Source organism: Aureobasidium subglaciale (genome assembly GCF_000721755.1).
Source record: "Aureobasidium subglaciale EXF-2481 unplaced genomic scaffold scaffold_9, whole genome shotgun sequence".
In the NCBI taxonomy this organism is placed as follows: Eukaryota; Fungi; Ascomycota; class Dothideomycetes; order Dothideales; family Saccotheciaceae; genus Aureobasidium; species Aureobasidium subglaciale.
The window spans coordinates 307,249-331,175 of NW_013566986.1; the positions used below are offsets into that span (position 1 = coordinate 307,249).

General features: G+C 51.9%; 11 protein-coding genes across 11 annotated transcripts; 7 read left to right on the forward strand and 4 right to left on the reverse strand.

Annotated features, from left to right (window-relative positions):
- Window positions 1-488: 488 nt before the first annotated feature.
- AUEXF2481DRAFT_65237 (uncharacterized protein) lies at window positions 489-1,791 on the forward strand (the record flags this gene model as incomplete). Its single annotated transcript, XM_013488823.1, has 3 exons — window positions 489-531; window positions 594-1,653; window positions 1,713-1,791. The coding sequence occupies 3 exons, from the start codon at window positions 489-491 to the stop codon at window positions 1,789-1,791; spliced, it is 1,182 nt and encodes a 393-aa protein (XP_013344277.1).
- Window positions 1,792-3,021: 1,230 nt separating this feature from the next.
- Window positions 3,022-5,721, reverse strand: AUEXF2481DRAFT_29103 (uncharacterized protein; the record flags this gene model as incomplete). The annotated part of the gene is made up of 3 exons (XM_013488683.1): window positions 3,022-3,156; window positions 3,208-5,484; window positions 5,536-5,721. 3 exons carry the CDS (start codon window positions 5,719-5,721, stop codon window positions 3,022-3,024), a joined length of 2,598 nt encoding a protein of 865 aa, XP_013344137.1.
- An 852-nt stretch (window positions 5,722-6,573) lies between these two features.
- AUEXF2481DRAFT_4642 (uncharacterized protein) lies at window positions 6,574-7,697 on the forward strand (the record flags this gene model as incomplete). The annotated part of the gene is made up of 4 exons (XM_013488605.1): window positions 6,574-6,626; window positions 6,739-7,319; window positions 7,376-7,455; window positions 7,515-7,697. The coding sequence occupies 4 exons, from the start codon at window positions 6,574-6,576 to the stop codon at window positions 7,695-7,697; spliced, it is 897 nt and encodes a 298-aa protein (XP_013344059.1).
- A 308-nt stretch (window positions 7,698-8,005) lies between these two features.
- On the reverse strand, window positions 8,006-8,551 carry AUEXF2481DRAFT_97350 (uncharacterized protein; the record flags this gene model as incomplete). Its single annotated transcript, XM_013488883.1, has 2 exons — window positions 8,302-8,551; window positions 8,006-8,245 (listed from the first exon to the last, which is right to left on the reverse strand). The coding sequence occupies exons 1-2, from the start codon at window positions 8,431-8,433 to the stop codon at window positions 8,006-8,008; spliced, it is 372 nt and encodes a 123-aa protein (XP_013344337.1). The 5' UTR covers window positions 8,434-8,551.
- Window positions 8,552-8,799: 248 nt separating this feature from the next.
- On the forward strand, window positions 8,800-9,999 carry AUEXF2481DRAFT_73300 (uncharacterized protein; the record flags this gene model as incomplete). The annotated part of the gene is made up of 3 exons (XM_013488831.1): window positions 8,800-8,895; window positions 8,943-9,806; window positions 9,863-9,999. Exons 1-3 carry the CDS (start codon window positions 8,874-8,876, stop codon window positions 9,997-9,999), a joined length of 1,023 nt encoding a protein of 340 aa, XP_013344285.1. The 5' UTR covers window positions 8,800-8,873.
- Window positions 10,000-10,550: 551 nt separating this feature from the next.
- On the reverse strand, window positions 10,551-12,015 carry AUEXF2481DRAFT_4645 (uncharacterized protein; the record flags this gene model as incomplete). The annotated part of the gene is made up of 7 exons (XM_013488606.1): window positions 10,551-11,243; window positions 11,299-11,362; window positions 11,417-11,477; window positions 11,529-11,563; window positions 11,615-11,649; window positions 11,810-11,926; window positions 11,977-12,015. The coding sequence occupies 7 exons, from the start codon at window positions 12,013-12,015 to the stop codon at window positions 10,551-10,553; spliced, it is 1,044 nt and encodes a 347-aa protein (XP_013344060.1).
- A 733-nt stretch (window positions 12,016-12,748) lies between these two features.
- AUEXF2481DRAFT_4646 (uncharacterized protein) lies at window positions 12,749-13,228 on the forward strand (the record flags this gene model as incomplete). The annotated part of the gene is made up of 2 exons (XM_013488607.1): window positions 12,749-13,149; window positions 13,207-13,228. 2 exons carry the CDS (start codon window positions 12,749-12,751, stop codon window positions 13,226-13,228), a joined length of 423 nt encoding a protein of 140 aa, XP_013344061.1.
- Window positions 13,229-15,298: 2,070 nt separating this feature from the next.
- On the forward strand, window positions 15,299-17,038 carry AUEXF2481DRAFT_29109 (uncharacterized protein; the record flags this gene model as incomplete). Its single annotated transcript, XM_013488684.1, has 1 exon — window positions 15,299-17,038. The coding sequence occupies one exon, from the start codon at window positions 15,299-15,301 to the stop codon at window positions 17,036-17,038; it is 1,740 nt and encodes a 579-aa protein (XP_013344138.1).
- A 747-nt stretch (window positions 17,039-17,785) lies between these two features.
- Window positions 17,786-19,297, forward strand: AUEXF2481DRAFT_39536 (uncharacterized protein). The gene is made up of 3 exons (XM_013488746.1): window positions 17,786-18,025; window positions 18,076-18,466; window positions 18,530-19,297. The coding sequence occupies exons 1-3, from the start codon at window positions 17,943-17,945 to the stop codon at window positions 18,878-18,880; spliced, it is 825 nt and encodes a 274-aa protein (XP_013344200.1). The 5' UTR covers window positions 17,786-17,942; the 3' UTR covers window positions 18,881-19,297.
- A 140-nt stretch (window positions 19,298-19,437) lies between these two features.
- Window positions 19,438-21,996, reverse strand: AUEXF2481DRAFT_29111 (uncharacterized protein; the record flags this gene model as incomplete). The annotated part of the gene is made up of 1 exon (XM_013488685.1): window positions 19,438-21,996. One exon carries the CDS (start codon window positions 21,994-21,996, stop codon window positions 19,438-19,440), a length of 2,559 nt encoding a protein of 852 aa, XP_013344139.1.
- An 826-nt stretch (window positions 21,997-22,822) lies between these two features.
- AUEXF2481DRAFT_29112 (uncharacterized protein) lies at window positions 22,823-23,539 on the forward strand (the record flags this gene model as incomplete). Its single annotated transcript, XM_013488686.1, has 3 exons — window positions 22,823-22,889; window positions 22,942-23,411; window positions 23,462-23,539. The coding sequence occupies 3 exons, from the start codon at window positions 22,823-22,825 to the stop codon at window positions 23,537-23,539; spliced, it is 615 nt and encodes a 204-aa protein (XP_013344140.1).
- Between the last annotated feature and the right edge of the window lie 388 nt (window positions 23,540-23,927).

Genomic DNA, 23,927 nt, shown 5'->3' on the forward strand with positions numbered 1-23,927 from the left:
GGGACGGCAGGCTTAGGAAGAGAGGTGACAGGAGCTGAGGATTTCAGTCAGAAAAAAACAAGCTCCATAGTCCCAAAGACTGCTGTCAATAGATCATGTCTTTAGCAAAGACCTAACAAGAATCTCGAGAAACCGCATGGTGCTAGATGGTAAAATGGACCAAACCTTTCGATGGCTTCAATTGAGCCTCTGCTCGGCTGTATCCACATGGTGGCTCGTGGTCGAGCGGGCGGTCCCTTTGTAGTCGCAAATGCAGCGAAACAGATATCTCTTGATCTCAGCTCCACGATTGACATAATTTTTTCTTCGTTCATTCTTCGACTGCAAGCTTACCGGACCGTTGGAAACAGGCGTAGCGGCACTCGTCACACAACAGTTTGAATTCGAGCCTCAAACACATTGTTGCAACTCTCGTCTTGCATTGCTAAAGCCCTCTTGGACCCCTCATCCCCCCTTTAGCGACTTCGATGGGTGATACGGCGGGGTCGATGGCCGGCACCAAACCGAATGTGCTCATCATTGGAGGCCTTGGTATGGCGTTCGATAGGATTAGGAAGCCCGCGAGTGATTAGCTAACGTCTCTGTCGTGGCAGGCTATATCGGACGCTTCTTGACCAACTACATGCACAGCAATTCGCTTGCTTCGACGCTCCGGATAGTGGACAAGCAACTGCCGCAGCTGGCCTCGCTGGCTCCCGAACACAAAGATGCTTGCAGCGCCAACTTCATGCAGGCCGATGCATCACGACCACAATCACTGAGCCGTGTCTTCGACCTGCCCGATGGCCAGTCGTTCGATTACGTCTTCAATTGCGGTGGTGAGACGCGCCACTCTCAGGATGACGAGGTCTACAAGCTGCGATCCTACGACCTATCTCTCAACGTGGCTCAGGAGGCTGCCCGTCGTCATATCAAAGTCTATGTTGAGCTATCCACCGGCACAGTCTACGACAGCAAACGCGACCCGCCGCGCAAGGAAACAGACAAGCTCAAGCCCTCGCTCAAGCAAGCAAAATGGAAGCTACAGGCCGAGGAAGACCTCAGCAAGATTGCAAATCTACCACTGGTCATTCTGAGACTACCCAACGTCTACGGCCCGTACTGCGGTCAATGGATGGGCACACAGTTGGCACTGGCCCGTGTGTATCAAGGCATCGAGAAAGAGTTGAAATGGCTATGGGGTCCTGAATTGCGTACACACACCGTTCACGTCGACGACGTTGTCCGTGCTTGTTGGTCTGCTGCCGAATGGCGAGCTAATCAGGCACAAAGCGGTGCTACTGCTGCCGACAGTGCCCCTCCCACCCCTACTTCTCCTACCCCTAAAAAGGGTCCCTTGTCTTCAGCCTCGGTCTTCAATATTGTCGACAAGGGTGACACAAGTCAAGGTACCATGGCCGACATCACAAAGGCTCTCCTTGGTATAGAGACAGGCTTCCAGAACGTTCTTATCAACACCTTTGCACGTCTTAACCTCGAGTCCGTCGTAGACGATGTAAATGACGAGACCCTCGACCCCTGGGCCGAGCTTCAACAGAAAGCTGGCATCGAAGGCGGTACTGGTCCATTGAGTCCGTTCATGGAGAAGGAGCTACTACGCGAAGCCGATCTCTGCATCGACGGCACAAAATTCGAGCAAACAGTTGGATTCAAGTAAGTCCATCCTGCTCAACTTCCTCAGCCTCTTACAGGTTCCTAACATTAGATGACAGGTACACACACGAAAAGTTCACAAAGCAAGAAGTGGAAGCCGTAATCGACAGTTACAAACGCATGAAATGGTGGCCTTGATGCCCCTTCCCAGCCCAGCAACCTAGGACCCCAGGAAATCTAAGCATGTGCTCACGAGACCTCATCATCATAGCAGCATCCATCTAGCCCGGCGTTTTCTTGACACCAAACATATCATTTTGTCTTTTGTATTCTCATCATCTACTTCATTTAGCCATTGCCTTATCCATCCCTTCGTCTCGGTATCATTATCTGCATCCATATCACATCTATCTATCTCATATATCGATTGGATGCAATACAAGATTAGCATCTTAAGGTCCACTTAAGTCTCCGTGCACATTGTATTACAGCCAAGACTCACCGCCGGCCCTCGCAGACCTGGGGCCAAACAATGTTCTGTTAACGGTTGCAACCTTTTAGCAGCCAATCTTTCCAAGGCAGTGTTCCACGCTTTCGCCGGAGCATCTTTCGGCATAGCCGCTGACGTTGACTCACGAACTCTCAAATTCATTGTAGAGTGCCAGTGCGAGATCTCGAGCAACTTCACCAACTCTCCTCTCGCCGACCCTGACCCCGTTTTGGTGCCATATCCGATCTCCGCCATCTCTCATGTGCTTATGCACAGAAGTTGGATTTATAATGTGCCATGACACAGACCTGATACACATAAAGTACAAGACCCGATGCAGGCTCGTTCAACTTTTGTTTTGCGTCTGCAATTGGACGTCCTGGAGTCCATCGCTCGAAGACCGGATCTTGGTGGTCCTGCGCTATCTGCTGCCTTGTTTGACAGCGACTGTAGCTAGACAGGAGTTCCTGTACACTTGTCACATATAATCATTATCTCGAGGTAGGAGGCAGCCAGGTATGCGCAGGTTTGTGGCGCATGCACGAGAAGCTGGATGCTTACCTTCTATATGATGAAAGAGCAGTCACATCGCGGGATAAGAACAGAGGCAAAGAAAGTATGGCCGGAGAAATCAGGGAAAGCTCAACTTTGATACTTGAGTGCTAAACTGAAATATAGCATAAATCACAGACTGCCACTGCAGCCTTGTTGTCGCATCGCAAAATGGCAAGCTACCTTTCTACGCCTGGCTCCAGCTCAGAAAAGACAACCCTCGCCGTTGTAAGCCATGATAAAGTGAGCAGAGCTCAGACGCTGTGCTCTTTGCATTCCTGTATTGCCTCCAGCGCCTTTATGCTTCAAGATGCCTTGTTAATATGATGATATGTGTAACAATGTGTTGAGAAATTCAGCTAGTTGTTCCAATCGGGTGAGGATGTTTAGAACTCCCAGTCCTTATCGACGGAGTGAATGGCCCACTGGAACTTCTCGCGCAGCGTCTTGGAGAAGAACTTCTCGATGGGTACATCGAACTTCTTGGAGAAGACGACAGTAAGGCGAGGGTCGATGTAGTTCTGTATGACGGATTAGACATTGACGAAAACGCGTGTGGTAGACAAACTTACGATCTTGGAAGTTCCCAGAGCGACTTCCTTGTTGCTCTCTCTATCCTCGGCTTGCAGCTCCATGTTGCTAATTCTGGCGGCAAGCTTCTCGATCTGGCCTTCGAACTTCTCAACAGAAGGGCCCTTGCCTTCTGGCTCGACCTTCTTTGTCTTCAATTCGGTCTTGAGCTTCTGCTCTAGATCAGTGACGGCCTCGAGACGCTCGTCAAGCTCCTTCGCCTTCATCTCCTTCTCGCCGTCTGCCTTCAGCTTCTCATTGTCCTTCTCGAACTTCTTGGTGATCTTCTGACGTTCCTGCTCAACCAGGTCCTCGTGGTGTTTCTTCTGCCATTCCTCATCAAGGCCTTCAGGCAGAGCAAACCACTCGGCACCCTTCTTCTTCTTAAGCTTAGAATCGAGGGCCAGCATCATCTGCTTGACACGGTACTGCTGGTACTTGACGGCGTCGATCTTGTCTTGTACCTTCTCCATCTGAGCAGCGTGTCCAGCGGCCACAGTACGCTTGTGGTTACAAAGGATAGCCACTTTGCGGTTTGCGTCGTTGTATGCCTTGACCTTTTCAGCATGTGTTCCAACTGCCTTCATGTCCTGAAGCAGTCTTGCCATTGTCCAGGAGGCGTTGTAAGTACGGAACACCTTGGCAGTAAGGCCTTGCATGTAGTTGCTCAAATGCTTGTTCAATGCACTGGTAGTGAGACGGTCGAAAATCTCATCCCCATCTTTCTTAGGCGCCTTCTTGAAGATCTTGAGGTTCTTGAAGACCTGACCGTCAACCTCGACCTCATCGTAAAAGCGAATTGAGTCTTTACCCAAAAAGTCGAAGACGACCTTGTTTGGGGGCTTGAGAGTGACGTTCTCAAATTTGAGAGAACAGCAACCGACAGTGTCGGCTTCATCGTCACCTTTCTCGTTACCAGCACGGAGTGCAAATTGATCGATAAGGTAGACGGCAGTTGCGCGTTGACGGTCGGCCATCAGTTCGGCCTTGAGCTCACGCTGGTAGTCCTTACGAATTCTGTCGATGTGCTTCTTAAGCTCTCTGGCCTTCTCGAACTTTTTGAAATCCGATTGACCCTTGACATCGGAGTTTGCCGCCAGCATAACATATTTGTAGTTGCCGTTGACATTTTCCTGCCACATCGCAAGCCATGTACCTGCGTTGTCGTGACGGACCTCCTTCCATTTGTGGCCCTCCGGAGGTGCAGGCACGGTGGCTTCCTCGCCAATGTTGATAGTGACCTGCTCCGGCTTGACACGAGTCTTGACCTTGCCGGTCTTGGGGTGCTCGCCGCGTCCACGGAAGAGACCTGGAGGTTCGACACGGAAGTTGCCAACCTTTTGCTTGCGTCCATCCCAGAGACAGAAGGTGTAGGGTGCCTCTGCCTTGTCCTTCTCGGCTTTGAGTTCCTTTTTCTCTGCAGTAGTCAAGAGCTTTTTCTTTGCACGCTCGGCATCGAAATACTCGAAAATGGGCTTGAAGTCACACTTCTCGAATTTCATGATCTTGACCTTTTCTCCCTTGCTGTTGGTGCCATGGCCAGTACGATCGAGGTATTCCTTGAAGTCGCCGAAGAAGTTCTTGATGAAGGTCGGGTTCTCGACATTGTGGGTGGAGTTGAGCATGCTGCCGAAGAAAGTGGCTACCTCCTCAGCCTCCGGATGGAGCGTGACCGGCACACCGTCGTAGCGCATCTTGACATTCTTGGGAAGAGGCTCGTACTCAGGAGGGAATACGACACCGTTGTGCTCCAGGGTGCTCCACTTCTTGGTACCGTCACCCTTGGCCGTGTCTTCCCACCAACGATACTCCTCTTCCTCGTCACCGTCTTCCTTGTCCTCAGGGCTCTCTTCCTTCGCTGCCTTCTTGCCCTTCTTTGCGGACGCAGCAGGGGTGGCGCTCTGCGACTTGGGAGTTGCACGCTTGGCGGGTGCCTTCTTGAGTGGCTTGTCATCATCAGACTCTTCCTTCTTGACACCGTTGACCTTCTTCTTTGGAGGAGCTCTCTTCTTCTTCAATGGCGCGTCGCTGTCATCAGACTCTTCTGCTTTCACAGCAGTCTTCTTTGCGCGAATCGCCTTGGCTTGTGTCTCTGCCGTCTTCTCGATCGCGGCCTTTTGTTTGGCGAGCTTCTGCGTGAGTGGGACGTCGGAATCGTCCTCCTCGCCAATTTGTTGGGCAGTGACTTTCGGGGGCTTGCGTCCAGTCTTCTTGGCAAGAGGTTGGTCGTCCTCGGAGTCAGAAGAGGCCTTGTTCTTGGATGTCCTTCTGCGCTTGGTCTGTATAGTGAATTAGAATTGATAGATCGTGGTGTTGCGAATACGACATACCAATGGGATATCGTCATCGTCATCGGATTCGGTGGTGTCCTTGTAGCTCTTGCCGTTCATGGATGACTTGCGCTTGATTCCATTGCCGTTGGTAGCAGGAGAGTCGACATCCATCTCGTCAACGGGGCCCATGCGAAGTGAGACTCCAGGGTTCAAGTCGTTGGTGCTGGTGTCGGTGTCGTCCATGTTGACACGCTCGTTGGATCGGGCTGTGAAGGTGTAAGTGGAATTGACTTTAGTTGGTGATAAAGTGCGCGACATGTTCAAGCGTTGAAGTACGAGATGGGGAAGAAGAAGAAAAGCAATAAGTAATTCGAGTGTATGACGTAGACGACGCGAAAGTCCAAGTGATGCATAGACTGAAGCTAGGTATAAAGGTGCCGGTTGAGGTCGGGATTGGGCCGAAGTGATGCGAGTTCAATGTGAAAAGAATGGCAAGGCAAACAATTAGACGGGTAGCTGCATGGACTCACCCTTGATCAAAGGCTTGTCATCCTCCGAGTCCGACATTGTTGGAATGAAAGGCCAAGGTTTGCGAGCAGTGGTATACGCAGAAGATGGCCAAGTCGATGGATTGAGCTGTAGGAAACGCGAGGTACTGAATAGCTGTGTCCTAGACGGATTGACACTGCAGAAACGCGTGTAGGTGGTCCAAGAAAAGTAAGAGCTGTAAGAGACGCGGAAACGCGGAAGTAAAATGCTGAAAAGTCGAATTGGCGGTTTTGAAGCAGGAGAGGATCACAGGGAAAGCCGACGGCGTACGAGAGATAGGCTAAGGAGGGGTTTTGGGATAGAATCGAGATCAAAAGTGAAGGACAGGAAAGAACTCTGGTTCCTGCTTCCTCTGCACGTGAGGCCAGCCAAAGAGGCAAGAGCAGACCTACCAGCGATCCGGGGTGGCCCGAGTGTTCAGCGCCAAGGATTGCTGGAGACGGCGGGAGTGGGCGACACAACGACAGCAGAGCTCGCAGTCCAATTCCGAAGGCCGTCGCCATCTCACTTCGTCCTCATCCACCTCTCCGCTCCCATAGCCTGACAATGCTGTCTCGCGCTGCTCGTCCCACCGCCAGGGCTGGTGCTGCCGCCCTCAGGTACGCCCCTCAACCTCCTGCCGCTCCATCGAAACAGCTTTTCCTCCGAAGCCGCTCATGCGCCAACAACGACAAACTATGCTCAGTGTACTGATCCGCTGTGCCTCTGTAGGCCCCAGGCTCCCAATGCTGCCAACTTCGCCACTCTTCGTGAAATCGAGGGTCGTCTCAAGTCCATTCGCAACATCGAGAAGATCACCAAGACCATGAAGATTGTCGCCTCGACCAAGCTCACCCGCGCCCAACGTGCCATGAACTCTTCCCGCGTCTACGGCCAGGCTTCTCAGCAGGTCTTCGAGGAGGCCGAGACCAAGCCCTCCGAGGCTGAGGGCAAGACCCTCCTGGTTGTCTGCTCTTCCGACAAGGGTCTTTGTGGTGGTATCCACTCGGGTCTTTCTCGTTTCGTCCGCAGAGAATACGGCCCCCACCCCGACACCTACGAGCTCGTTGTTCTCGGTGAGAAGTGCAAGGCCCAGCTCGGCAGATCCAACGCAAAGAACATGGCCCTCTCCTTCGCCAACGTCGGAAAGGACGTCCCTACCTTCGCCGATGCCTCCGCCATTGCCGACCAGATCACTCAGCTCCCCGGCACCTACTCAAGCGTCAAGATTCTGTACAACAAGTTCATGAACGCCCAGCAGTACGAGCCCACCGTTGTTGAGGCTTTCTCCGAGGACGCCATCAAGGAGTCTGGTACGTTCGATGCACATTATGCGGATTCATTGTCATCTGGCTAACACTGTCTCCAGCCAACATCTCTTCCTTCGAGGTTGACGACTCAATCCTTGGTAACCTCCGTGAATACTCCCTGGCCAACTCTCTCTTCTGGGTACGTCCTCCTTGTCGTCGATTATAATGTCGATGATTCAGATCACTAACAAGATTCAGGCTCTTGCCGAGGGCCACGCCTGTGAGCAGTCTGCTCGCCGTAACGCCATGGACAACGCCTCCAAGAACGCCGGTGACATGATCAACAGATTCCAGATTCTGTACAATCGTACCAGACAGGCTGCCATTACCGGTGAGCTGGTCGAGATTATCACTGGTGCTACCGCCTCCGAGGACATGTAAGCGGGTCGGTCTCTGTGTATATTTCGAGCGATTTCTCTTGCGTCGTGCGCGCCGCATAAGAGTTTCGTATGTAGCAATAGGCAAAATTCGAAGGGATTATGCGCGCGCGATCAGTTCTTTACCATCTTTAGAGAAATCCAGACAAAAAGTCTTCTTCCTTGCAGCAGTCGAATGTCACATGGTAATGTTGTAAGTCGTATGAGAATAATGAAATAATAGTACAAGAAGATGTTTAGCGTGTTGATTGCTCATGAGGCCTCAGATCTGAAGCCTTCGGAAGCTTCTGAGACATCTCGTGATTTCAACATTTATGAAGCCTTGGGCAAGAACTTTCCACGCGAACCGACAGCCAGAGCAGTCCAACCAGCAATCAAGAAGAGACCACCTATCGGTGTGACCGGACCCAGAGCCTTGAATCTCTGAGGGTCGAGAGTGAGTAGGTAGATGGAGCCGCTGAACATTGTAATGCCTGCAGCAAAGCAACCGGCGGCAATCTTGTTCTTTGGTGCAGCAGCAGCAGTGAGAAGGATCATGCCAGAGTGGACAAGCTGTGAAGTCATTAGACTTGAACATTGGCATGCCGCAGAGCTGGCGGTTATCCTACCTGATAATGGGCGGCAGTGTTCCAAGCGGCAATCTTGGACGGATCTGCGATCTTCTTCTTCAGACCGTGTGCACCGAATGCACCAAAAGCTACTGCGCTGGCGCCGTAAATAGAACCCAAAGTCCAGAACATGATTGAGTGGATAGAGTGTCAAGGGGTGAGGTTGGTTTTGTGGTTTCTTGAGTGTTCCTAATTCGATGGACTAGAACACTCGGAGGCGTGCAGCTCTGGCGTCAACCCCGCGGTCCACAGTTGTCCTGCATGCACGAAGAACAAGAGGACCTTTTGGCACCTCTCCCTTTCCAACAACTCCACGCTCTGAGCCTTTTCACCTTCTCTTCGCTCGACATCTCTTGTTCCTTTCAGCTCTCGTCGTCATTACGCTGTTGCTTGCTTAGACTAATATACCCCTTCTTCAAACCGCTCGCTGTTTCAAATCTTCGTTTAAGAACTGCCTCGATTCCTCTACCTACTACCAACTGCCCACCTACTTCACTTCCTGAACAGCCTTTTTCTCGAATAGCTGTCATCTTTGCAACCTTCGCTACTTCGTGTCTCAATATATCGCACCAATGGCCACAGGTACTAAGTCCAGCGCCAGTGCAGCCTTTGCTCCAACCACTAACCAGCGAGGCATGTAGAAACCAGCAAAGTAGTCCCTCTGACCTGCCACGGCCACTCTCGTCCCATCACCCACATCTCATTCTCCTCTCTGAGCCCGGCCTCTGTATCCTCGTCGCAACCACAATACTACTTGATCTCGGCATGTAAGGACAACAACCCCATGCTCCGCGACGGCCTGACTGGTGACTGGATCGGTACTTTTGTCGGTCACAAGGGTGCCGTCTGGTCTGCCCGTGTCTCTGCCGACGGCTCCCTCGCTGCAACCGGATCAGCAGACTTTAGCGCAAAGGTCTGGGACACCTTTACTGGAGAGCAACTGCACACTCTGCAGCACAACCACATTGTTCGCGCTGTTGCATTCCCCGCCCTGCAAGACAGACCTACCAGCCTGGCTACAGGCGGCATGGAGAAGAAGCTGCGTATCTGGGACCTTACGCGCGCGGGTGTCGCAAACGGCGCTCCGGCGGGAGATGAGTGCTACGAGGTCGGTGCCGGCGAGCACGGCCAAACAATCAAGAGCATCGTGTGGTCGGCCGCAAACCCCAACGTGTTGACCACGGCTTGCGACGACAAAACGCTGCGTTGGTGGGACCTACGATCGCGTTCGGCGATTGCGACACACGAGGTTGATGGAACAATTGGCTCTTGCGAACTCAACTCGAGTATCCTGGATGGCTCGGCAAACGGCACTCTCAGTGTCGCAGCCGGAAAGACCGTGTACTTCTTTGATGGCGCAAGACCTGGTGCTCTACTCGACTCCAAGACGCTGGATCAAGAGATTGCCAGCGTAGCTGTATGTGGAAGCCAACGTCGTTTCGTAACCGGCAGCGCAAGAGACACCTTCGTACGAGTATGGGATCTCGACTCGGGAGCCGAAATCGGTAAGTATCCTGTAAATTCGAGACTGCAGCACGAAGAAGCTAACAAAAACACACAGAAACACGCAAAGGCCACCACGGTCCCGTCTGGACCAGCGCATTCTCCCCCGACGGCAAACTCTACGCAACCGGCAGCGAAGACGGTACAATCAAGCTCTGGAAGGCCACTTCCGAATCGTACGGTCTGTGGAAGTAGAGCACCAAGGACAACCACGGTCTCGGACCTGAAAAGATACTACAAGAAGCCCATCAGGGCCATCGCATTGCCTTGAGCCAACAACGTCGTCAGAGAGGAGCAGACTGCCTGCCAGAGCAAACTCCTTGGGAGCTTGTCGAGAACAAGCGCAAGAGAAAGTCTAGGATACCTTGATGTTGCAGACACGAAAAGGAAAGCCCTATGGACTCGCAAGAGGAGATATGAGGCAAGAACATTGTTCAGAGGTAATTCAGGAAAAGCACAAAGGCTACTGCATAGAATACTCCACAAAACGACAGAACAATTCGAGCAGGGATGAGCATTGTGACTGGAGAGTTTACAATCGCATCCTCAGTCCGATCCCATGACCTTGTATAACTTCTCATGCAATTCTTTTTTCTTCGAATGAGTGACATGAAAACCTAAATATACAAAGCAGCGGTAGACCTCCCAGATATTTTCCAATCTTTTGATGCGCATGCTCGTCTTTGCGTGAGCGTGTACTCGGTGCAACGAGAGAAGATTTCCTTCATACTTCGAGATAGAGTCTCTTACTCGACCATGAGGTCAATGTCGTCATCCGGAGCTGTGGATGTGGTGCCCTGGTTGTTGTTCTGCCCTCCAGCGATGGTAGCAACCTGAGGCTCACGACCAGTTTCGCCAGATACAGCAGCGCTGGCTTCGGGAGCAGCTGAGCCACCACCCCAGTAGTCGTCCATCTCAGCATCGAGCTCTTCAGCCGTCTTTCTCGGGCGTCCTTGCACAACGGGTCTGCCATCAATCTCTTTCTTAGGTCCAGGACCACGTCTGTCACCGCGCTCGCGACCGCCTTCACGGCGATCGGTGTTCTCGCGACGGGCACCAGGACGACGTCCAGTCTCACGGGGAGCACCGCGACCACGACGAGAAGGGCTGCGAGAGCTGCGGGGTCCTCTGCCACCGGGAGGAACGTAGCGATCGACGTTGCGCGAGTTGGGACTGGCACTGCGACGGCTGTCGATACGATCGAACAAGCTGCGGGCGGGCTTTTCGACATTGTCAAAGGGGTTGCGGGCTGGGCGGGCGGCTTCTTGGATGGTCAAGTAGATGGGTTGACCCATGGCATTCTGACCGTCGAACTGACGGAAGGCACGGTTGGCGAGGTTTGCGCTGGGGTATACGACGTAGGCGACACCTTGCGAGCGATCGTGGCGGTCGTAAAGAAGGCGTAGAGACTCGACGGGTCCGATGCTTTCAAGCAGCTCCTGGAAAGACGTGGTCAATATGAGCACTTCGTGACTCAGACACACATGGACGCACCCTCAAGTCGGGCTCCTGGATATCGTAGTGAATATTCTCAATGCGGATGGTGGTAGAGCCGGAGCTATAGGACTAATTAGCAACGACGGTCGGGCATGTTGTAGGAGCAGAGACATACGCTTCCCTTGCGGGTTCTCTATCGTAGCGATCGTTACGCGAGCCTCTAGCAGGGCGGCGGGCTGTCCAGGGATCAGAGTCGGGTCGAATACGCCGTGGTGGATGGAACTAACAGTCATCATCTTCAAACTTATCGTGGACCCAGTCACTGCAAGTTGAATTAGCACCAGATCATAGCTGTGTGCATGTAGCCGCTTACCGGTCAATGTTTCTGGCGTCTTCGCTGGGAAATGACTGATGTAGATTACGGTCAGCGGATCGAACCAAGGGGTGGTGTTTGTCGACGCATGTTGATCGATGTCGTCCTATTGACTGAAGCACGAGGGAGGAAGGAGAACCTGCAGCACCTGATTGTCAGCTCAGTCGGTGTACTCTTGCCATGATATGTGCAGACCTTTTTGACGCCGTCTCTGGGAAAGTCGCGTTCGCGCTCAGCGTAGTCTCGTCGGGGTCCACGGCCACCATCGCGGTCAGGACGTCCACGTCCTCCACGGCGTCCACCACGGGTGTTCTACCATGTGTTAGAATGAGAACACCATGTAATTGCTGCTCTGTGCGAACCTGGCGCTCCTCGAGGATCTCATCGAGGCTTCGGTCCATGTTGACGGTTGGTAATTGGATGGTCGGTTTTGAGTCGAAAGCGATGCGACGGCAGCTGGCTATTGGGCAGTGAAAAATGCAATTGGAAGTTTTTGGATTACACAGAATGCCGCGTGAATTTAGAGAACTCGGCTCGATGGAATTGCTGGGTTGTCTGGTTGTACGAACGATGGTCTACATCTCGTCAGACTGCCAAGCACCGTTGCAGCTAGAGCCCGTCAAAGGGTTCAGGCCGACTTTCACATGCACTTGTATCCATTCCTCTCCAAGCTTGAATTGCCATTCGAGTCTACATAGCTCATCTATGTTACCAGATGCATCGAGTCGTTATGAGGTTCACACGAATGAGGCTCCAGCAGGTTCGAACTGGAAATCCTCTCCCGGCGTCTGTATGCAGATCCTCCTCCGAATGCATCAAACCGACTTTATGTGGCCATGCTTTTCGTATTGTTCTTCTGGTCACAATACTACACCTGCTTGACATGTCTGGATAGTTGTTGTGCAGTAGAACGTTGGATAACTCGTACAAGAGGCCGCGTGGAAAGTGGAACCGAACTGATATGCAGAAAAGCAGGTTAGCCATGCTTCATACGTCAGTGGTGCTACAAGGATGCGGTGCGTGAACAGCAAACACCAGGGGTATAAGTTTCTTCGTTCCCTGATTAATTGCTATACACTCTCCCGTAAAACTGACACTCTTCAACCTTCCCATTAATTGAAAAACTCCTCCATCATGGCACAAGAATTTCCCATCATCTTCACGCTTGGCAACTCGTCATCCAGACATGAAGTCATGCTCATCAACGCTGGACTCGGCATCAAGAATCTAAGCGATCGCATTCAAAAACTTGCTACCTCATCGGTCAACTGCGCTGAGGCTTTGGCTAAATACAAGAAGCAAAGCGGAGCTGAGAAAGTGACCGAAATCAAGGTCCGCTGGTCAGCAGATGGAAGGGACAGCAAGACTTTCCCCAAAACTACCGTCCTCACAGGAGAGAACTGCAAGGCTGTTCTCTCCCTGATCAGCCTGCATGGAGGAAAAGACATTCTTGAGGTTGCTCTCGAGTCACCTCCGGCTCCTGCAGAGGAGTCGAAGGACTCGAAGGAACCGAAGCAGTCGCAGGAATCGAAAGAGTAGGTACGATAATCTGTATTTTACCTCTTCTCTGGACATACGCTGATTATCACAAGTCTGCCAGACCGTACGAATTAGAGGATATTAATGATTCATGAACACATTTCATAACGTCAACTAAGACCTAGTCCTTACGCTACTTCAATAGAATGCGTTCGGCAGATGGCTCATTGTCCTCGGTTGCGGAGAGAATTCCGATGATATCAATGCCAACAAGTATACTATCGGCATTCAGTACCTACTTAGTACATTTGCATACAGATGTAAGCCACATGACTTGCCAATGGTGAACACACCTCAGGGCGGTGCTCCAAAACTCTGTTACACGAAACGCGCCTCTCTTCCATTGGCTTGCCATATCGCCACGTGATCTGTCAATCTTGATCGCCTTGATCAAGCCGGCGCATCAATATCGAGCCGCTGTTGCATCACTACCGAGTGTCCAACGGGGTCTGCGATCAGCCGAAGATGCGCTGGCTGAACTGTTTGTCTGTGGTGCCTTCAACTTGACATAGAACTTGTTACTCCGAGAACGAGGCGCTTCAGGAAGAACACTGCAAAACGTGCACCAGAACATTTCTTCGTGTCGGGTTGTCTGTGGTTAATGTCCACCTGGTCACAGCAGTCTGCTCGAAGCGGGAGTCCGGGAGGCTGATATTCGTACCACAGCCGTCAGGGCATAGGCGCGGCCAATCTAACAGGTAGCCACCATCCTACCCGGCGGTCACTCTCTGATGTGGACATGTTGGTGGCATTCTCAACCCGCATGGTGTGTTGCGGCAGTGTGGTGTGCCTGTTAGCGAATCTGCTCCAAAAAGTGTACGTCTCGAATGTCAACCGCAGAATTGCACGTGTCAAAAGCCACTGGTGCCATCCCCAGGAAACGCTCGCCTATGGAACCACGGTCTTGGGTCGCACCTTTATCGTAAGTTCGATCATGATGCGCATTTGGAGCGGAAAGATAGATCAGTAGATGGTATTGGACTCATCTGGCACCAAAGTCCGAAGCAAGGCGGTATATCTATCGAGAGGCTGAGCAGATTGAGCGAAGTAGAGGTTGAGAGTTCATGCACGCTGACGGCCTACCAGGTTGGTAAGAACGTGGGCCGTGCAGTATTGACGACAGCCGCGACATTTTCGGTCTTGACCCCTGAAACAGGACGCGATTGTGTTGAGAGCAGGCGCGGTATGGAGTGGTGAAAGGTCTCAACCAGGAGACGTGTCAATTGTTAAGCAGAAACGGTCATCATAAACACCACTCATCTGCTCAAAAGGAGATCCGGGGGTCGATTTCCATCTGACCATGTCCCTGGACCGCGGTTTTGGCCAACCAGAGCCAAGAGGAGGGTGAACAAGGTTTGAGGGATGCTGCCTCCGAGAATTAGAGTTCACAAGCAGAATCGCATTCGAGCTGTGGTTCGCAAGAAGACTGGCCGGCGAGAAACGAAGTCAAGTCGGAGGTCAGTAGGTCGTCGAGTTCCACAAGCAGAAGCTTTTGGAGCAGGTTAGGCGTGGTGAGTATTGGGTCGAGTGCGGGCGTTTGTGTCAATTGTCTGCTCTGGAGGTGTCAATGATGGCGCGACAGGCGGTACACTAAGGCTTGCTAGTCTTACTCCCAGCCATTGCCGTGTTCGCAAGGATGAGAGGTGCCTTATCGGCGCACTCTCCTCTCGACTCCACACTTCCCAGCCCTTCCTCCATCTCTCATCATCCCCGAACGTCGCTGTCGCTGTGCTGCCTGCTCTTGCCCGCCCGCTCCACAGACACGTCAAGTCGGTCACCAAGTTCGATTGGGCTCGTCTGTCGGTCCATCATCCAGTCGCAGCACGTAACAGACGGAACCCGGCGCAGCGCAGCACTTCGGTCGCTCTCGGCATCGCAACCTCGACCTGCCCCTCGAAGCTTTGTCGCAACTCGGTCGCATCCCAACAAACTCGACCGCTTGCCATCCAAACCACTCCTGTGGTCGCATTTATCGCATTCTTCGTGGCCCGTTCGCATAACTCGCTCAAATTCTCGACAAAGCACGCGTTCGCCCTGCTGACGTCTTTTGACTCACACCTCGGCCTGCACTATATATCGCATGCGCAGCTGCACCTCCGGGCAATGGCCGACCACCGTTCCAACAGATACAGCCCGACCTCGAGCATGTCCACCCTTCCCAATCTAGGGAACTTTTCGCCGCCGAATCAGTCCAATGGTACGAAGCACATGAACCTCTTTACCAGCCCAGATACTCTTTCTCAGCTCCCGGGCTTGTCGCCTACCAGGGACAGACGCAACAACCACAGGAACTCGGAGCCCTCAGACGCTCTTGTCCGGTGGATGATCCGCATTCGACGCCTTCCTCGCCATTTCACCGACGACGCTCTTGGCAATCTGCTCATCTTCGCAAAGGATATCGACGACACAAAGTTCGTACAGCCATCCGACCAGTCGACCGGAGAAGACTCGGGTTTCTCCAGTGCTATTGCTATCTTCCACTCCGAGGCCGGTGCTATGGAAGCGAAAGAATGCCTCGACGGCAAGACTCTGAGTGGTCATCAAGCACCCATGATCGTCGAGGTCATATCCCCTACCCCGGCCAACTACAACGGATCTAGGCGCAACACCGTCGACGGCACAGCAATTCGACAGCAAACCATCTCCGGTGCCTCGAACAACCCAAACCTTTCCGAGAACACTTTGAGTCGTCAGTCGTCTCGCTTCACCAGTACCTGGCAGAACATTCCGTCACAGAACGTTACTTCGCCACTCACCTCTCCGCTTGTCTCCACTGCAAATGTCTTTGACTTCCCTGCTCCCGATGGCAGTAATCGCCTTCAAGGCCTCTTCTCACCCCAGTCTCCTGTTGCCAACGCTTACAGTGACTTGAACCGAGTCTCTGGCAAGTCTGTCATCAACGCTGGTCAGGATGACGACGAGACAGGCGAGCTCCTCAAGGATCCCGTTGGGTATGCCCTAAACGGCCGCAACTACGACAGTGTCTTGTCTAGCTTCAACAATCTTTCTCTCGATACAAGCCGTACGAACGGAAATTCCTACTCCAGCTACGTGGCCTCTCCGTCAAGTCCGAACTACGCTTCTCCGCACTCAGTTCGATCTCCAGCTTTGCCCGGCCCAGCCAGGGCTCCAACTGCAAGCTCTGACGGGACCTATCAGACAAGGAACCTGAAGCACGATTACCCCCCGGCAAACCCGGCCGACCAGAATCCCCCTTGCAATACTCTTTACGTTGGCAATCTTCCAGTCAATACCAGCGAAGACGAACTGAAGTCTCTGTTCTCCAAGGCTAGAGGATTCAAGCGACTTTGTTTCCGCACAAAATCGAACGGGCCCATGTGTTTTGTCGAGTTTGAGGACACTTCTTACGCATCTCACGCGCTGCACGAGCTATACGGAGTTCAGCTGCACAACAGTTACAAAGGAGGTATCCGGGTCAGCTTCTCCAAGAACCCATTGGGGGTCAGAAGCGATAATAGGAATCATCCCGGGATGGGTCCTCACGCTGGTCCGCCCGGATATGGTAACGGTATGCCAGGTTCAAACTTCGGCGCCGCAGCAGGTCCACCTCCAGGACTTCCTGGTCTGCCAGGTCAACAAACTCATGTGGCCCCTCCTATGCACAACAACGCAGGACGAGGAGGCTATGCTCCTCAATCTTTGTACAGGGCATCAAGTCCTTACAACCACAACTATTCCCAGCAAGGCCCGACTGGCCCGAACGGCTATCACCCGGCTTCCCGCAACCTCTCTGCTGGTCAACACTCATACCAACAGCAATTTGGTAGCATGAACAGCTTCCTGGACCAGAACCCTCCAGTCAACGGCAACTCCTACTCTAACGGCAACGGTCAAAACGGGTTCAACAGCCATAATGGAAGATAGTCCATTAATGCTGGCCTCATGATCATCGTCATCACCCTCGAATTATCTTTCTGGCATCTTAATCCTTGGTTTCATGGACTGTGGCGCTTCGGGCATCACACTCATCACCCTCTCATTACTCTCCGGGCATCAGGTTGGCGTTATCTCTTTTCCTGCTACACAAAGACATATTGGTAAGGTATGAATCACATGGCGCAAGCTGGGAGGTTTGGTGGGACAGTTGTTTTCTGCGTTTGCATCACGCATAAAAAGATTCCCCCACGAGCGACTTGATTTTTTCACGAGGCGGGCTCAACCTAGTCGATCTGGTTTTGGACACGACCGCTGGGCTTACGAGCCTTCTTTCATTTGGTGTTTTTTACAAATATCCCCCTCATCACATTCCCCGTCATGGAGTTACTGCTTTCTTGTCTCTCTTGACGCTAATTCACCGGTCTTGCTTTCTCTGTAGGGTGAGGGGACACCTTCACTTGGCGTTGGCATTGTTTTTTGTTCCTACCTTGCACTTTGGATGCGCTTGAGAGTGTTTGGGTTCTGCTTTTCTTGCAATCTGTCACTCGAGAAGTCTTCACGGCCAAGCTACTCATGCGCACACAATCAGACAATCCTTAATGAGCTTTAGCAATGCATTGATGGATGATCCTTTGAAACTGCAGACCCGCTGTGATTTGTTATCGATATCGAACTTTGCAACGACTGTACATTAGCTGCAGAGCTAATTAGATTGGCAAACTCCATTCCAGACCACACGTGTCTGCCCTTGCAGTAAATCGTTTTGTCGATCTAGCGATGCCTTGGTATCTAAAGAAGGGACAGGGTCGCAGCTCGGCTCTGGCTGCCGACGTCACAAGTTCGTTCTTTCCACATTCGGCTTTTGAGGTTTCTACCAAAACACAAAAACAAAATGCGACCAACACGATCAACACAATTACTTTGCTCGCGTCTGTTGTCGCGGGAAGGAGCTGTCGCGAGACAATGTAGCCTCCGGTATGCGACGCCTCGAGCACTTTACTAGACCCGACTAACATCTCTCGCAGTCCCTCAGGTCTGGTCGCGGCTACGACGACATCAAAACTCACAACCATTCGCACCTTCAGCAACACAACTTCCACGTTGAAGAAAGGCGGTAAAGCAGCCCGTGAAGCCTCCCGCTCTGACTCGTCATCATCATCTTCATCATCCGCCGCGACTGGAGCAGTAGGCTCAGAAGACCCCTTCGACTTCAGCGTCCTCGAATCTGACATCAGTGATGCCGTTGAGAAGCTCAAGAACGACCTTTCACAACTGAGACAGGGTGGTCGCTTTAACCCTCAAGTTCTCGAGAGTCTGCGTGTGCAGCTCAAACAAGGGGGACCTGTGAAACTAGGAGATTTGGCTCAAGTCGTGCCGAAAGGAAGGATTGTTCAAGTCGTTGTTGGCGAGCAAGAGGTACGACATCTCCCATTCACCCTCATCTCATACCTTGGAATGGGACTAACACGTCTCACACAGCATCTCAAATCAATCTCCTCAGCAATCCAATCCGCAAACCTAAACCTAACACCCCAACCCGACCCCACCGGCGCAAACCCTCTCCTTCTATCTATCCCCATCCCCCCACCCACCGCTGAATCCAGAAAAGCCACTGTGAACGCAGCAGCAAAAGCAGGGGATGTTGCAAACAATGCAGTCAGAAATGCCAGACAAGGACAGCAGAAAAAGCTGAGGGCAATGCAGTTGGCAAAGACGGCGAGACCGGATGATTTGAAAAAGGCGGGTGCGCAGATGGAGAAGGTGGTGGAGAAGGGAGTTGGTGAGGTCAAGAAGATTGTGGATGGGGCTAAGAAGGCTTTGGATGCTTAGCTGTCAAGACGTCAGTGGTGTGTCTTATCGAGCCAAAGACAAAGGCATACATGACCGTCCGTCCGAAGCACGATGAAGAGTACAAAGTAGTCCTTGCTTGGTACGAACAGTGGACTAAAATGCGACCCTGCCTGTGTGCCACTCTGGTAGCCGGGCAACGAGAGCTGATCTAGGTCCAGATATGTAACGTTTGCGCTGTGGAGATCTGAAACATAGACAATGGCTCGCATTGAAGCATGTACTACATGCATCGACTCTTCTTGATCCATTGAGAGCAACGCTCGTCTTGACTAGGAATGATGGTCTCTTGACCTTATACATACATTCGTCTATATCATAATACATCGTGGTGTCTGCATCAATCGTCTCTAGCTAAAACAGGGTATCATACCAACAATGTCCATAACAAAGCAACCCTATCGCATCATAAGCCTATATTATCAAGCAAGCAAACCAAAGAGGATGTCTCGCTCATCAGCAAGAGCACATCCACCTCAAGCAGGGAAGAAGAGTTCTAAGAGAAAGGTGAAGCGAGCAGCAAAATCGTCAGCTATCGCTCAAACAGCAAAAGATTCCCATCTGCTCATGGAGTTTCTAACAACGTCAACCAAATCACGCACCAGTTCCGCTTCTGGCTCAAGTCTGAGAAGAGATTGACTGAGCAAAGAGGTCCAGAGCTGCACATCATCCTCTGTGAAGCTTCTCTTCTGCTCTGCTAGTGGGTCGAAAGCAGGTGCATTCCAGGCCATAAAGGTGCCTTCCGACACAATGTGCCGCAACTGCTCATCTAAGCCATCCACTGTCACGGCTAGCATAGTGTTCCAGCTTTGAGTCTGTGACTCTACAGGCACCTTTTCGAGTGGTAGAGTTGCAGATTTGGTACGTCGTAATCGTTTTGGGTCCGATTCTCCAGTGCGGCGACGACGGGGACGGTCTTCGTATTCTGAGCCGCTTGCCCCTTCGTCATCTGCTCTGCCATTCCCAGATATCTCTTCGAGCGCACGATCGTCTGCTGTTCTGTGGCGCTTCGGCTTTGCTTTTGGAGCAGAATGTACAGCCTCCACAAATTTAGTGCTCTCGAGGTCAAGTTCACTGGCCTTGACGAACCCCTTAGGCTGCGTCTCGTGGCGAATCTCAGTTTGTAGTGCACTCTCATCGCCTGAATCTGTCGGACAGTTGGGCACAGGAGTAGCAGACTGCTGATCTCGACCTCGGCCAAGGAAGTTACGAATGTCAGCATTGTTGGGAGTAGGTGTAGCGCCTGACGAGTATGGCTCTTCGTTTGGGACGAGTCCTTCGACACTCTGTCTCTGCAACATTCTCTTTGGCGCGAATTGCTTCGATCTTTGCGACTCCGGGAAATGGAACCATGCGTCACGTTCGGGGTCGACTGGTGATACGAAGGGCTTGTTGGCGAATGATCGCTGCTGCTGTTTTGCCGGACTACGCCTCCTGAGTGCCACTTCTGGTATGCTGTCTAAAGGTGTGCCTTCCGGAGCCTGGTCAGGAGGTAGAGTCATCCGGTGAGGAGCTGAAGATGAGCCCGAAGCTTCGAAACTGTTCCGTATTGGCGACTTGCTCTGACTTGACATATGAGGTATGGGTGGTGGAAGATCAGGAGGGCCTATCATACGATGGTGACCGGAAGGTTCTACTTCCTCTGTAAGCATGGATACAGGCGATGACGGTCGTGGTGTCGGCAGTCCGGGCGCATATTGCTGCGAATGGTGTATTTCAAAAGCAGGTGAGCTCGACTCGAGTGTGGCACTCGAAGCCGGTTTAGCTGGAGTCAAGAGCTGGACGTTCGGGGCGGTCTTCTTGTTGCTGTAAGCATTCATCTTGGCGGTCACCCAAGGATTTGACATTGCGGCACTTCTGAGAGTTCCAGGTCGCTCTTCTTCCTCAACAGCATCAAGTCTGGGTTGTTCTACCGAATCCATGAATAGAGTGAGATCATCCTCATCGAGATCGTACATGTTGTCCTTCGCCTCGGCTCGTTTGGGTCTCGTCTCTGTCTCCGGCACACGATAAACCTGAGCAGGTTTGAGCGCGATCGTCGGTTCGACCACGTCGTCTTTCTCCGGGTATGAGATCAACATCAGTCGTCTGACGGCTTCTGTGACCTTGTCGACATCGCCAAAGAGCACATCGTCTTTCGCCGGCTCGATATTGACGTCGTAGCTACCTGGTGGGCAAGACAGCGAGAGATAAAGAAAGGGGTCTTTGGCATCATGCAGAGAGGATGAGCCTTTGAGACTTTCTTTGTAGATCCTCACAAGCTGCCTTGAAATGCCACGGGACGAAGTGAGAGGTCGATCGTTAACCGATACATACTGTCCCAGCCCACTGATCTTCGAAGCATGTGCATCAGGGCGAGGTAAAAACGCTTGCACAGTGAAGCCTTCGTGCTCCATCTCGGCCCAGACGCACTGAGCAGCACAAGGTTTTCCGACGACCTTGAGAGCTGTATCCTCGATACCGCTGCCAACCTTTGGTGCATAGGTCCAATTGTCCTTGTCACTTTTGGCCTTGATAACTTTCAATGACAATCTGGTGGCCGGCCTGGCGAAAGCATACGACTGCAACAACTGCTTGATCCTCGTCAAAGTCTTGGGTGCAACTTTCAAGGCGACCTGCTTGCGGACTGGCTGATTCTTGAGGAAATTGACGATACGAATTGTGGTTCCAGGTGGATGAGTGGCACGATCTTGAACCGGTTCGCCATTTTGATCAAGTTTGATAGCAGTAGCAATACTTTCGCCTTCGACTCTTGTAGTGATGGTCATCTCACCACTCATCTCCAATGCACTGCTCAAGGCTTCACCTCGAAAGCCGAGATAGAACGAACCTACAAGAGCAAGATCTTTCTCATCTTTAAGCTTACTGGTACAATAAGGCTTCGCCACCAGTGGCCTATCGGTAGGCGCAATTCCATGACCATTATCCTTGACTTGGATCAGATCGAGTGTATTCGTGGAGATCTCGACAGTGATGTTAGATGCTCGGGCATCAAGGGCGTTATCAACAAGTTCTTTCACAACCGAGGTAGGGTCCGTCAAAGCCTGACCGGATCGAATGGTGCGCACAGCCGCCTGCGGTAGAGCGTGTATCGACATTGCTATGAGATGTCCATATTTTCGTCTTAGTACAGACGGTACAAAGTGGTGTGGCGAAGAAAGACGCGCTGAGACGCGAGTCGGTAACGAGCAGTCGAGCCTTCCTTATGCAGCACCTGCCAAGCTCTGTACTCGAACAACTCTCGACCTCAAACACAACAATTTGTGCATACTATCGAGATGCACATGTGTCTTGAACCGCTTCTTTGCTGTAACAGCATCCCGAATGATGGTTCCTGATGCAAGTCATCATCTACAGTACTTTGGCTTGATTACAGCAGATGATCGGGGAATTAATCTGGCAGCCGTCGGATGTTGCTCCACCCGCAATGGTCATAAAGCCCGGGCTCACGTCATCGTACAGCCGTATCTCGTCAACCACGAAGGTGCTTTGGAGGTTCTTAGTCACAGCATCATTTCAATCTTCTTATAAACAGTCATCATCATCGTTGCAGCTCATTCCTAGCAATATATCCAGGCCGCGGATCCCTACTCACGTACTCTCGAACACCGCAGAACAACCCGCAGCCATAGGAATCGGCGGCAGTGTTAACACTGGTCCCCACCCACCCCAGAACAACGGGAAGCCGCAGCACGACTACGAACAGAGAGACTCGAGCGCCAGCGAGTTCGCAAGATCAAGAAACGCGAAGCAAGCCTTTATTACACACACCATCCCGAGGAACGTCCACTTGCCGCACGTTTGACAGCAAACCTCTTTGGTTTCCCTAATCAAGCCCCTCCCGGAATTGATCTCTCTTCGGCCGCATCATCAATTCACTCTCAAGAACCGAGTACCGCAAGCGATCTTTCAGCTTCAACCGACATGGCTCTCGCTCCCAAATTTGCTGGCCAAGCCCTCTCGAGCGGCGCTCACCACACTTTAGAACTATGTATGCTATCAGTCAGGTATATTGCTCGACTGCATATTGATACAATACTCAGTCCTCGACTACGTGTGCCCTTTCAGTAAGAAGCAGTTTGAAACCTTCTACCACGATGTCGCTCCCATCATTGAGCAGAAGTACTCGAAGGACCTCCGGGTCATTTTCCGTCAGCAGATCCAGCCATGGCACCCTTCCTCAACTCTAGTCCACGAAGCAGCTGTTGCAGTCTTGAGAACCGATCCCTCCAAGTTCTGGTCCTTCAGTGCTGCTCTTTTTGACAAGCAGACCGAATATTTCGATGTCAATGTCGTCAATGAGACCAGAAACCAGACCTACAAGCGTCTTGCAAAGCTTGCGGCCACTGTTGGTCTGGAGGAGAGCAAGATCTACAGTCAGCTCGAGATCTCTAACAAGCCCGGCCCTGATGGCAGCCTCAATTCTGGCAACCAGGTCACTAACGACCTCAAGTTGCTCATCAAGGCTAGTCGTTTGGTCTCTGTTCACGTTTCGCCTACCGTTATGTTTAATGTGAGTAAAGCTCAAATCAACATCGCACATATAAACTGACTGCGTCACAGGGACTCAACGAGCCAAGCATTTCGAGTAGCTTCACAAAGAAGGACTGGGAGGAGTGGTTGCAGAAGAATGTCGTTTGACTCGCCGACTCAAAGTTATGACAGTAGATACTCGTACCTGATGACTCAAACTCACGCAAGTCCTTCCCATGCAAACAATGCTCCTCATCGTGCAGCCTTACTTGAACATAGTCTTTTTCGAGTAATGGAGTGGCTGGGAGTGAACAATTGCTTGAGCGGCTCTACATCTAGAAGTAATTCTGCTTCTCTACAGCTCAAGGAGGGAGGCACTACAGAAGACCAAACAAAGCCTACTCACGCGTAACCCAACGAATACTCAGCTGTTTGACTTACAGGTGTCCCTCTGGCCGCTTTCACGAATCGGACATGTCGACTGACGCGCGAAAGTGGTGTGCCTGGCTTTTTCGTTCTGACTCCAAGCTGTATCTGCCTGGAAACAGTAACACGA

Bases quoted from the DNA above. Each gene is read 5' to 3' on its own strand.
- AUEXF2481DRAFT_39536 (XM_013488746.1), top strand. From the start codon at position 17,943: ATGCGACCAACACGATCAACACAATTACTTTGCTCGCGTCTGTTGTCG. The intron at 18,026-18,075 runs GTATGCGACGCC...CATCTCTCGCAG, and splicing joins GCGAGACAATGTAGCCTCCG to TCCCTCAGGTCTGGTCGCGG. The intron at 18,467-18,529 runs GTACGACATCTC...CGTCTCACACAG, and splicing joins TCGTTGTTGGCGAGCAAGAG to CATCTCAAATCAATCTCCTC.